The following is a 14,045-nucleotide window of genomic DNA, read 5'->3' on the forward strand; positions in this document are numbered from 1 at the left end:
TTTTTCTTTTTTATATTCATATGAGCCGTCACATTTACAGACCTCTAGCATGACCCAACCTAGTTTTTTGCCTGTGTGAAGTCAGCTAGAATTGTGTGCGCTCTGTCACAAAAGATAACTTTCTCCCTTGTTTAGTTTCATTGGGAATTTGTTTTTACTGCATGTTTGCAGGCATAAATCATTCTGACAAATAACCAGTTACGCTGCTGCTTGTGTTTACCGACTCTGCCACAAGATGCTGCTCAGTTTTACTTAAGCGACTGCTCCAAATGTATAGCACAACCCCATTACAGTGATAGTTATTCATCACGGTCTGAGAGAGCAGCCCTCCTGAAGCTCACAGCAGTTCAGCATCAGCTGTGAATAGCATGATCAAAGACGCTGCTGTTTTACCTGACTTGAGGTTTTCATTACATCTTAATCATTAAAACAGAATAAGAAAATGTTATGTTACAATTAAAAAAAAAAATCTAATACAACTTAATTGGCATCTTATAAAGACTATAAGAGTACAAACATGAGTGCTCTCATGTAAATAATTCAATTCCTCCCACTCCCCAAGACAAACAGCCTTATTAGTTGGTCATTAGCTGCCTCATTACATTTAAATACACCCATTGGCTGGGCTCCTCCCGGAGTCTCATTATCGTACCTCACAGTTGTCTCGTGTCTGATCTGATGCTAATTAGCCCGCAGCGTGAGTGCTGTAAAGCACACTTGCTCCTGAGGTCCTGAAACGATCCGACTGCGCCGATGTATTGCGCGTGTGATTAATCAGGCCCGCGGACCCGGAGGGACGGGAGTCAGGGGAGTACGGGGGGGGGGTTGTGGAGGGGGGGGGGGGGGGGGCAGAGTTGCAGTTGTCGGACAGAGGTGCTGTGCCAGCAGGCCTCATTCAGCGGAGCCCTGATGAGCTCGGACAGCGGAGAGTGGAGGAGCGTGGCGTGGCCAGAGGGGCCCGGACACAGTCAAGACATTTAGCTTCACTCGTGACTTGTGTCACTTTCTCTCCACCGAGGTCCCTTCAATGCATCCCCTTTAGATAAGAGGACGCGCGCTCTGTCAGTCCACACATGATAAAAGATCTACCAGAGAGGCATTTCTCCAGTTTTTTGGGGGGGGGTTGGATTATTTGCTGCGATCTCTCATGGATATTTTTTTTTAGGACATTGGATTCCGGGCTGTCTGTCGGTTTGCTTGTCAGCGGACAATAAGGATGACTGAGAGGTGTTCGTTTTGGTGTTCTGACACCCTGACAATGTGTTTGTCGATCAGCTCATCAGAACCCTGAAGCCTCGAGGTGGTTCCTCGTGCACCAAGAGGAAGATCTGTTGAAGTGTGAGGCAGACGGGCCTGCTGGGCCCATTATCGTCCGCCGCTGACGGATACATTGAAGGGCTCGCTGGGTAGATGCGGGTTTATTAAAAGCTCTGCCCACAGCGATGGCTGCTGTTATTTATGCATGTTTGTGTCCATTAGGCTTCTACCTCCACATTTCCTCACTCAGGGCATCTGTCCATCCATTTCCCCACATGAGGGGAGCTTTCCCTGCACTTTGTGCTGCACCGGCATTATTGTAATATCCATCCTAAAAACACACTGCTTTACATGTAACCTGGCATCTTTTTACATTAGTGCAGCTCTCTCATCCAAGATTCATGACTGATGGTCTCCCCATCCATCCCTCAATCTAATGGTATAAAAGAGACAATGTTTTAAACATTAAAATGAAAACCATTTACAACTATGATCAAAAGAGAACACTTGGGCATTAAAGTTTAAAAGGCAGGGATAAGTACAGCCATGTGGATGGACAGATGAGGTGGAAAAAAAGATAAAAAAAAGGGAAGTACAGTGCACTCTTATGTACGGGAAGATGCATAAAGTGCTTTTGCGCTGCACTGCAAAACGTTGACCTGTAATTAATATGGCTGCTCCTTCGGGAAATCTGAGGATAGCGGCTTTTTGGGATACAAACCCCTGAAGGATTCTTACCTGCTCAAGAGCTTTGTAAAACATTTTTGTTGAAGGGAAAACAAAAAACGTGTTCATGATACGCAATGGATGTACATCAAGCAGCTGTTTGGATCATTATTTGTTGTATTTATCGCTAATCATACTTGATTACGCCTTCACTAAACAACCATCGTTAAGTGGATTTATTTCCTCAACGACCTGACTTATTTACCACTTTCTTCCTCTTACTCACCTTGCAGGTTCTGGAGGGGGAGCGTCATGATGCCCCCTGCGGCGGCAGCAGCCACCAGGCTCTGGATGTTGGCTGTGGGCAGGGAGAGAACGAGGCCCTGTTGGCCCCCCAGGTGTCCGCCCGCGTTGAACGGGATGAGGATGGGCTGGTTCATGCCCGGCGCCCCCCCGGACATCACGCCGCCCACTGCGTTGGCCAGCTGCTGGGCCACCAGGAGAGACTGCGGCAGACACACACACACACACACGATATAGTGATATATACTCGTACATTGGTGATCACCAACATGATCATCTGTTCTACAATGTAATCGTCTAATGTCTGTTACATAATATTGTTTTAAAGAATGTCTAAAAAAGACATTCATCCCAAAATATAGAAGAAATTACATAAAATAATCAAGTGTTCTACTGCAAGCACAAACTCTTCATATGTATAAAATAATAGGATTTCATAGCAGGTCTTAAGCAACACTTAATTGTAGCCGATAAAGGATAATAGTGAATTCTCTGCCAGCATTACCAGAGTGAGCGGCAGAATAATTGTTTTACACTAGCGAAACACGTAGTTAGGGCATCACATTTGATTGATGGATATATATACACACACCATTTGATATTCTGGGATGCTTAATTGAGTCAAGCAAAGCAGAAAAGCAGATGCCACCACAGGGACTGTGTCACTAATCAATGTGTTTTGATGAATGTGGTTGTTGTGCAGATGAATTCTGTGCGTTGCTGTGTCACAGACTGACAGTCAAAACACACTGCCGTTGGTATAGAGATGAAATCCAATCTTTGTGAAAAAAACTGAGAATTCTTCTTTCCCAGAGTGATTTATGTTTCCTCCCATTGAACAAATCCCTGGTACCACAGAAATGTGCCTGAAATACACACTGCTTTCCAAAAAAAAAAAAAAAACCCACAGCAGTGCTTTACCCTTTTGATGAGGGATATAACACATCACTCTCAAGTCTTCATGTATCCATTCATTCACATTAGTTCAAGTGGATTCGGTGCAGTCATACCCATAGAGGCAAAGATACGATATCAGAAGTATCGCTCTGAGATATTTTGCACAGTAGAAGATCTCTTCAAATGGATTTTCCGAGGAAGTCGGTTTGGAAACACACCAACCTATTTTTCATCGAGAGCTTTGAGCTAGAAGTGGTGATGTTTGTCACATGGCTGAAGTCACCATAAATACACAGGGAACGACTTCTTAAATTGTGTTCATTGCGATGAAGCCTTTGAGCATGTCAGACTGAATTTACATTGGAGGTACGGGACGGGAGAGGAGCGAGGACGCGGCAAAATCCCTCCAAACTACTGTCTAAACATCGAAATTGAAATCCTGGGAATGAAATAATACACCGTCGGCTTGTGTTGTGTCCACAGTGGAGCAGCCTTTAGACGTTGCTAGGTGAGCCTGGCTGCACTGTGTTGACTCCTCCACTGCGACTTAAGTTCACAAGCCTTTAACTCCAATTGTCAGCTATCTGCTTCTGTTTTGCATGGCGTGTCTGCAGCTCGCACGGGGGAGGCAGAGCGGGCTGACTGGTGCGAGGAGATCGCCGTACTCCAAAACCTGGTGCTCCTAGGAGACAGGCATGTCGCTGTGATAACCCCGCGTGGTGCAGAACGCCTGCACCAACTTCGACATACATGCAATCAGGTTTTGGTTGTTTTTTCTGGAGGTACGAGGTACTTGTGGGTTTTAAAGCCGTGACGCAGAGGGATCTCGGGGCGAAATGTCTGCATCGGGAGACAAATGAATACCTGCTTGTTGTTTCTAAGCTGCTCAAAGAATGTCAGAAAGCATGGAGAGGTGATTGTTGCCGGCAGGAGTAATCATACACACCATATAGGATGCGTCAATTCTCAACATTTCCTTTGATACACAACACCAGCACATAACAAATGGCTATATCCGAAGCTTCTGAGAGCATTCAAAATGACATTTGCCATTAAATTGAAAAAAATAAAAATAATTAATAATTCGGGAGTGCAAAGAATCCTCAAAGGACAATAACAAAGGCAACCCTTTGGTTAGCTGCAAGTGACATATGTTTAATCATGCGTTTTAAACTAAATTTAATCTTGAATCAAAGCAGCATATAATCAAAGACACTCTTTGAACATTCATCTCCGAGTCAAACAAAATGAGACTGCCAGGCTTGACAGCAAAGACAGCCTCACATACAAGAGAATAATATTAAAAGACAATTCTGCAATTATTAGATGTAGCCCTGATTTATTTATCATTACAGGCAGCTCCGGAGAAACGGGCTGCTGCAGAGAGACATCAATTGTAAGGCTAAAACAACTATTCTTTAGTTTTGTTCTGCCGGTTAAAGACTGATTAAGATCTCCATCTGAGGGGCGAATGTTGTTTACACGCTCATCAAAATCAGAGATAAGTACGCATTCAGCATGAAGATAATTAGGTTGACTCTTCAGCCGCACAACAAGCTTTTACTACGAGAATCCACAGCACCTCTAATCTGGATTAGCAGCAGCAGTTCAGCCTCTGGCTTTTCGCCCCGAGACGCTCCCTCTTGCTCCCCGTAGGCGCTGCTGTGTGCGCTGCTTGGCGGGCTGACGGCTGAGCGTTGAGAGGTGGTCTCCCGGGGGCCACACAGGCACACAGGACCGGGTGGGTTTCGGGGGGGCAAAGGACGGGGGAAGCCGCCACCACTCAGGACTGGATTTGGTGCCCTGCCTCTCGGCCCATCGGGGGGAGAATGGGCCCTTCCATCTGCTTGGCAGCTCTGGCACTGAGAAATTGCCCATAATCGCACAGATAGCAGACTTTTGTCATCCTAACTGCAAGCGGGATACAGAAGGAAGGCGGATTCACGTTGGGTAAACTACCATCGGATAATGGTGGTTCGAACAATATCCGGCTCTGGAGCGAGAATCTATCAAAACATATTGATCCTGGAACAAGAGAATTGCGTATGGCATGTGGAGCGCCTTTGTTTCTGAAAAGTGTTAGCTTCACAGAGACTGTACTGACAGCATTAATATATTAGACGGGGACTGTTGAGAGCCGCCTGCTGAGGCTCAGACTGTAACTGCTTCCTGCTCGAGATGCCTTCCTTTTGTGTGTATTTCCTATCTATTGCAGAAACAGTGGCTTTGACCGGGGAGGTGTGATTTAATTAAGCTCATTCTTCATTTCCAGCTGCAGCAGATTGACTCCTTCACTGGGGATTTCTCACCCTGCAAACCTGCCCAACGAAAACGACTCTGCTTCGCTCATGTTTCCCCTTTTGTTCATCCTGATGAGGATTGACTGTCATTGAGTAACACTGAGAGCGGGGAGAATGGCCTCATTAAGGAGGGTGGAGGGATCCCGTCGTCTGTGCGTGTTTGTGTGTTGAGCGGTGACATTGAGCAGCACTAATGAGATAGATGTTCATTAAACATCGCAGAGCATCCAGGCCAATAAATCCAATCAGAAAGGTCAAAGGCAGATTGAGCTATTAACAGGGCTGCAGGCTCTCTGCTTCCCTGCTTGTTTTGACAAGGCCGGTATCGTCAGCTCATTAGGGCCACAGGTCAATTACATTGGGTGTGATGACAAATTACCTCAGCATTTCACATCTTAGTTGAAAATGACTCAGTTTAGTATTCAGGGATTTTGGTTTTTCACTTACCACATGTACTGAAAGAATGTGAAGTTCATTACTGCGATTGAAGCTTTAATCTTATTTCTTATTACAGCTCATCAGAGTCAACATATCTCAACAGAGCAGTCTTTTAGTTACTCTTAATTAAATTAACTTAGATATTTGAGTCATGCATTGAGACAGAAAAATAAAGTACAAAGGGAAACCCACACCAAACGCAACAAAGGAGCGCTCATCACCAAACCGAAGGGAGCCAACCAATGGGTTTGTTGTTATTACAGGATTACACACAGGGTTACTGTGTTAAAACAGTTGATGTGTTCGATTTTTAGAATCCCGCATCGTTTCTATGTCAATTATTTTCGGGCCTGAACAACTTTGTTTGCTTGATTTAATTGTTCCTTACATTGTTGAAAAGGATGCTGACTCTTTTTTTTTTATAGTTGAGTATGTGTCGAAACTTGTGATTGTGGGATTTTGCAAACAATAAAAAAACAAAAAATGCCTCAAGCCTCAATGTGTATGATAATTGTTCTTTATATTCCACATGTCATCTTCTATGTATGCTAGATCAATACGTAATTGTAGCTGTATAAACAGAACAACAATAAAACATCATCAGTTCGTTGCAGATATCGCCGCTCACCTGTGGACCCATTGGGAATGCTGGGTGGGACTGGCCCAGGTGACTCTGCTCCGAAGGACTGCTGCTGGTGTCAGACTGGACCGAACCGTCACGAGCTCCTGGCAGAGGGACAGGCAGCGATCCGTGGAGAGAGAGAGAGAGAGAGAGAGAGAGAGAGAGAGAGAGAATCCAGCTTCAGATCAACACGGGCCACGCAGATAAACAAACACAAACCAACGCGGTGCTTTCACAGAACATGGCCGCGCGGCGCCGAGGAGGGGAATTTGTATTTAAGTGCTTTATCAATAACCGCTCTAGCGCTGAATAAATTACCAGCCAGCGGAGAGGCTCATTGATGGGGGGGATGATGCATGCTGGCGGGTCCCCGATGTCCTAGATTACCGCTGAGAGATAGAGCTCCACCACAAACGCTGCGGCCATATTATTCAGCCATTTACATCACTGAGTATCACTCATCTAAACCCCCCCCCCCCCCCCCTACACCCCCGCCCTCCGCTCTGGGCCCGCAGCTACGAGACACAATTAGACCTGTTTGCTATGAGGGCAGAGTGGAGTGCAGCAGACAGGGACATGATAATGAGCCCGCTGATGGCTGCAGGGAAAACAAAGGACACCACCGATTGGATATCATAGCAATCGCCATCTCGCAGAGCATCTCTCTCCGCAGAGCACGGAGTGCCGGTCGCGCCAAAAGGTCGGAGGGGGCCGCTTTGACCCTTTGACCTTGATCATTTCGAGATCGCGCCGTCAATGCCTCAGCGTGGACACAGAGGCTCGCTGAGTGCGAAGGCGAGTCATCTTGCAGAAAGAACTGTAAAAAAAAAAAAAGCTATGTCTCTTCACCAAAAATACCAGCTGACTAAAAAGGATTTTTAATTTTCTTGGAGTATTTGTTTGGAAGAAAAGAAAACAAAGAGCGGGACGAACACTAATGTGAAGCGCGTTTCAATCTTAGCAAAACAAGAATGTCCTAAAAACTTGAACCAGAAACAATAGCGTTACGAACTTTGACGAACAAAGAATTACATTCTGGATTATTTTCTGAGATTTTTCTAATTTCAGGAAACATATTTCAGAGGATGAATGTCTTTTGTGACAAGTTGGTGAAGGTGAGGTTGCATTGCAGCAAATGCAAGCAATTATCCAAAGAACTTGAGTTTCTTTGGAAACATTTTTATATATTTTTGGTATCTTCATTATATACTTCTTCATTAGTCTTTGTGCTCTGATGGGAGTTTTGGGCTCGATTTTAAAGGCACGCCTTGTTTGTCTGCAGAAAGCAGGATGAAGAGGTTTTCTTCTTCAAACGTAGAGCTCTTCCAGTGGTTCTGCAGTTCTTTTCCACCGAGGCAGACTATTGAATAACCTCGCCTGAGAGATCCCATTGCTTGCCTGTCATGTATATTTACGCATTACATCTTTAACCCCCCTCCGCCAAATAAAATCATTTCATCTTTACATAAAATCCAAATAATTGGTGAATGGCATGACCTAACAAACCTCCAGCATTTGATGGCTGATGTAAAAGCCCAAGGGGGGGGGGGGGGGGGGGGCTGCTTGTCTTGCTGGTTCCTACCTCTGGCTGGCCCTGCTTCTCGCTGAAGGTCCACATCCCCTCGCTTATCAACCTCGCAACGCAGTGGGTATTTTGACAAGCCAGTCTCTTTTCACCAATTATTTCCCCCATTATGGCTCCTGTTGTGCGGGGGCCCCTCCCTGTGCACTCAGTAGCCGGAATTAAGATCAATCTGAGCACACGGGAGAGACGTTGTGGCTGAATTAGAGTCAACCGAAAGTGACAGATAGAGTGCAAGATCATCATAAACGGCTGTATAATTTCACGTCTATTTTGAAGGGTGAATGTTATGAGGGCATATTTGTTTTACTGGGTTTCATCAGCGGTATTGTATCCAAGCAGTTAATTCCCCACTTTGGACGTGTAAGTGAAAGTAATGCCTCTCAGTGTGAATTTCCCACCAGCTCGAAGACAATTTTTCAAATGATCCTGACACAATGTTCTTTTGTGCCAGTGAATTTTCTATTAATCCTCATAGCAAAGCCAATTTGCTAAATGAAGATATACAGCTATAATGAAGGAATGAGACTTTATAACATCATCGATAGGCTTCAAACAGTAAGATGTTGGCTGTGAATAATGTATTCCATCTGAAAAGCAGTTTGGGAGTCTTACTGAATAACGATTCTTTGATGCCTTCATTTCACAATAACTTAGAAAGCTTCATCCCCTTGCAAATATCTGTAACGTTAACACGTTTATCGCAGGGCGGCAAAAATCGATAATAAATAAATACACATGCACATCTTTTCCCAAAGGATTTGTGTAATTTCTTAAACTAAATTAAATAGCCGACAGGAAAAAAAGGCCCAGGGAGTCGGTCTTTAATTCTTTTTTATTGCTAGAATCTTTGTACATGTTTTGCTTTTCTTTAAAAATAAATCTGCTTATCCAATGTGAATGATTCTTAAATGGATTTCCAGATTGAGATTAATGCCATATTCAGGAGGATAAGGCAAAACATCTCGAACAAACCTTTACTAAAAAGAACGTCCTTTGATGCCATGAGCCGCAGGTTACACAATGGGGAGAACGAAATGAATGGCTGTATTGATGTTAGGAGAGATGAAAGAAGAGGCCAAACGGAGGAAAGAAAAGGCGATGCACATTCAATATAGCTCTACGCTCATCCAGGACATTCATGCTTCATCTTCCTGAGCAGTGTCCCTACCTTTACAACACAAGTACCCGAAAACTGTACAGGAACGTTGTCACGGCCTTGACTGACACTAAGAGGATGAATTGAATTACATGAATTAAGCCTTAATCATTTCAAACTTGTTCTATGGAAGTGAAATAATAATATTTATTACACGGCACAGAGAGCAGTTTGATGCGTCTTATGTCATGGAAATATCGCCAATATCCACCGCTATATAAATTCTCTTTCATTGATCACCAAAGTGGCCACTGGAGAGCGACTTTCAATGCCACACAAGGCAGAAGGTCTGTGTGTGTGTGTGTGTGTGTGTGTCCGGCGGTGAGGTGGGGGGGGGGGGCAAAGAGCCATATTTATTTGACTTTGTTCAGCCTGTCTTAATGCAGGGTGCCCCAAGGACTGCACCACAAAACAATTAGCCTGGATTTCATGAAGCAATCAGCATGCCACCTTCTCTAATGCAACCGCTTCATACATTGACAGTCTGAATAAAATGGGTGTTATTGAAAGCTTTGTGTTCATGTTAGCTTTCGCCTCAAAGCATTCATGGATCAATTCTTGCCCATAAAAGAAGCTTTAACACTTAAGCTATTTTAGTGGAAATGCATTATGTAAGTTGTCAAATGTACGAGAGAGGCCTGGTAACGATTCAGCCTATTCAGAATGAACAGCCGACCCCCACTTTTTATAAATGGTCCTTTTGAAAATGTCTGGCTGAGTGCATGTGTTTGCTATTAAGATGGTGTCAATCATTTTGCCACTGGAATTTAATCCATAGAAAATAATTTCACATGTGAACACATTCAAAAACGCCGAAGATTTTAAAGGGATTACATCAGCAATTGTTATAATACATGGAATTATTGAAGTAAAGATAATTATTATAGCGCACAAACATGCAAAACAGCACCATGATTTGCATAATGAAATATGTGTTGTGCTGTTGAATTCAGAGTCTGTTGGAGAGCGAGCTTGTTGAAAAGTAAAAGGACGGGCCGAGATAAACAAGCCACATCAAGTATATCCGATTGTCCGAGGTGGCGTGGACATTGATTTTTGTTAATACCACCTTGAAAGTCGACGTTGCGTTGCAAAGACAAAGAAATGCAGAGCACCAGCTCATTTAATTTCCGCTTTTCCACCTAAAGCGGCCTGGGATGAAGCCCAAGAAGCCTTGCAACATGCCAGGCGCGGCGCCGCATGGAAGAGAGCGGCCTATAACATGCAGCGTCGGTGCCATAGTGATTTACTCAGCTCCTTGTAGAATGCAAGGGGGCCAAAAATCACCAGTGATTTAGCTCAGTGTTTCATTACTCCCAGCAAAGCCCTGAACAATAACACAGGGCATAATCTGCTGCCAATAACTCCAGGTGCTCTTAGTCAGATGGCTCCCTCCGGACCGGCGGGGAAGTAATACTCTGTTTAGAGGCTGTAGTGGAGACGCTGCAGAGGGTAGGTCAACAACAGTGTTTCTGGGGATAGAAAATCACCAGGGATGGACTTTTGAGTGTCTGCCTGTAACACTATTAGCTACATTATGGCTACTGCTGCTGCTCAAAGAGCTGTCATTTCCTTAATTAAGAGCCTGGCGCGGGGCAAGACGGAGAAGAGGCCACGGCGCTTCCTCTGGGCCTCGAACATCAGAGCGAGATCCCTCGTCTCGCAACGGCGGAGACCTTGCTGGGTGAAACCCAATATCTCATTCATTATTCTGGCACAAAGTGGAATTATGGAGTCACGGAGTTGCAAAGGTGGTGGTGGAGGAGGAGAGAGGAGAGAGGAAGCACGAGCACCGGCGGGCGGGCGGAGGAAATGGATGCAACGGTGTAATAGCGGTCTCCACTGGCCGGAGCTTTTGGAATGTAAACAAAAGAAAATAGTCCACTTCGGTTCGCGGGCGAATCTGCATGCAGACGATGCTCAGAGCAGTCAGGCCTCTGCGCCCCGACACTTACGCTCTCACGGGTGGCCACCGGTCTTTACCGAAAAGGCTGTAGAACATGAGAGTGCTCTGTGCCAGCTCTTACCGGGTCTCTCCCTTGATGCTGGAGTGGAGATGGAAGCAGCGCGAGCATGAGAGGGACCAGAGGGAGGTAAATTGGTGAGAAGAGGCAATGCCCATTTCAAAGGTCAAGAAGGAGAGGCTGGTGTGGGGGAGAGGGAACGATGGAGAAGGGGAGGGAAAGGCTTTTGTTGTCTTTGCAGGGGGGAGAGGGGGGGGGGGGGCTCAGGACACTTTGCACACGATGCACATCTGTTAGGGAGCGTCTTCCTCATTCCCGAAGCAATGTCAACCTGATTAGCTCAGGGTGGAAAGAGGCAAATAACAATCCAAATGATTCTTCATCCTTTTATAGCCATCAGCGAAGGTGGGGAGATGAAGACTAGCTTTAGAGAGCAGTAAGCCTTTTAGGAGATGCCCGCTTCACCATTGCTCCGCCTCCTAAATTACTTAAATGATATTTGCTGTAAATAGGATTCTGCTGCCGGCAGCCTGCAACCCTGTGATGGGTAAAAGCCTTTCCTCTCAGTCCGCAGCACACATCTTTGATCATACTTTGTACAGAAACCGGAGGCTTCTTTGACAATTCGTTTGTTAATCTTAATGATTAAGTTCATTTTTAGGCAAAAAAGTAGTAATTAAAAAGTGAAAATAGTTTCTCAATCAATCAAGATGACATTAGTTCCAATCAAGTAATAATGAAGGAATGTCCAACATCGTTTCAATTTCGAAAATATACAGCGTTTTTATTTTTTGGTTCATTTTGAAATCATCATTACGAATTTAAGAATAATTTTTAGTTTTATTTTTTTTTACTGTTGAATGAAAACATTGAGAATCATCACGCTGGGCTCTGGATAATTGAGATGGACATTTTTTTATATTTTCCAAAAGTTAGTGGAACAAAAATCAAATGGAAAATATATATAACAGATCAATCATTAATAAAAAAATAATCTAGAGATGCAGTTGAACCATTTGAATGAGTATCTTCAGCATATTTTTAGGGATTTTGCTTCTGGTCAGCTGCAGGACATTTAGAGGTAGTGTGGTGCGAGGGCAGTCCATGGCTAAGGGTGTGTGTGTGTGTGTGTGTGGGGGGGTGGGGGGGACTAGACACCCACATGTCATGCCTGACACATCAGCCTCGCCCCCCCCCCCCCCCCCCAGGCTATCCGGCGCTAATGCTGCCTATGTCCCACTTTCCACCCCTTGCCCCTCAAAGCCCCCTCTCCTCCTCACACACGTTCCTTCTGTCGTAGAGGTATTATAACAATGGATCACACCAGCGCTGCAGCACAGGCTGGATCACTATAGGATGACATCAGCTGATAAAAGCTGCACAAGACTTTATTGTACCGCTACTGAACCTGATCTAAAAAATAGTTTATCTGGAAAAGAGGCCCGTGTTAGTTGTGACTGTATATTCCCCTGTTGCTGTGATATTGACAGAGTTGACTGGTTTAGTGTGAAAACAAGCAGAGAATCATGTAGCTAAAAGACACCCAGGCCAGCCCATCACGCGCCGGCACGTTATTCTGGGGGGGGGGGGGGAAGACAAATAGTGGAAGGAGGAACGACTGGAAATAGTATTGCTTTGAAGCCCATAACTCTATTCTGGAAGGAAGGAATCATCACAGTGTTATTCCACATCTTCAGATATAAAGGGAAAAAAAAATAAAAACATCTCGATAGCCTGGATCTCCACTGCCCTATACTAGCACCCCTCCCCCCCCCTCATCCACCCTACACCCACTTCTCCTGCCTCAATCTTTGGTTTCAAAGGAAGCGAATCAGCCAGAAGGACAGAAGGTTATGCATTAGTACTGGTCATTGCTCAAAGAGCGAGCGTTATAAATAATAAAGGCTTGTGAAGGACACAAGGGCTGTGGGATGTTTCTCTGGTTCACGCCACACAAGTCAAAGACAAGACTGTAATTCCTATTCCGAAAATGTGACCCTTGCAGCTTCAATTACATCTCAACAACACCAACCGTGTCCATGCCAGGAGATGTGATGCCTCTTTGTTAGCTCTACATGAAAGGCTCATATTGGTTATGGAGCGCATGCCACACCACATATACGTTTTTCTGAAAATGATTTTCCAACTTAAAAGACAAGTGTATAACTCAAAATAAATGCATATTGAAATTCATTTTTTTTTTCTCCCCAGCTATCCACCTACAAAACGTGTGAAGTGCTTTTGTTTGAGACACTTTCTAGTCGAGGCAACAGAAATCTTCTTGACTCTAAAATCTACAAACAACAGGGAGAATTATACTGTCAGTTATTTTGCTCAAAGTCATTTCTGCATCCGTGAAACCTGGTGACCTTTACTGCTGTTTGCATCGAAAAAAAACCCCCCGAAGAAGAAGTCCTCCCTGAGCTCATCCTCCCCGTCCTCCGTGCCACGCAGGGAATGTGTTGCAGTAGCCCGTAGCGCTGCGGGCACATTAGCAAATGTATTACACCTGCTTTATAGTCATGCATTAAGCTTGTTTCCAAGTTTGAAATCCCCATAATGAGATCCACCTCCTGGGGAAAGACGTGTTCTCCCTCGGTCTCCTTTATCCACTCTTATTTACTCAGCGTGGCCCATTCAGCACTCGGTTCGCGCCACTTTATTACTTAACCTCGCCCCACAACATTACGTGGCTCTTTGCATCAGAAAGCAGCCTGCCCCCCCCCCCCCATGCATCCCGCTCACTAAGCTGATTACACAAAAATAATAACAACTCGTGCCTCTAGCAGTGTGTGTCTCTTTGCACATTTATGTATACGCACACATTTTGCACAAAAGACAGTCCTATAATGGTATA

The 14,045-nt window shown here is 44.8% G+C and overlaps 1 protein-coding gene across 2 annotated transcripts in view; it reads right to left on the reverse strand.

Annotated features, from left to right (window-relative positions):
• The window catches only part of pou6f2 (POU class 6 homeobox 2), a 57,476-nt gene that overhangs the window by 35,622 nt on the left and 7,809 nt on the right, over positions 1–14,045 (reverse strand). For both annotated transcript variants that reach the window (XM_062559307.1, XM_062559308.1), the window contains 2 exons: positions 6,490–6,587; positions 2,210–2,429 (listed from right to left, as the gene is read on the reverse strand). In XM_062559307.1, coding sequence (XP_062415291.1) covers positions 2,210–2,429; positions 6,490–6,587 — 318 coding nt within the window. The remainder of the gene's footprint in view (positions 1–2,209; positions 2,430–6,489; positions 6,588–14,045) is intronic.

The sequence above is a fragment of the Pungitius pungitius genome, chromosome 19, assembly GCF_949316345.1.
Source record: "Pungitius pungitius chromosome 19, fPunPun2.1, whole genome shotgun sequence".
NCBI classification, from domain to species: Eukaryota; Metazoa; Chordata; class Actinopteri; order Perciformes; family Gasterosteidae; genus Pungitius; species Pungitius pungitius.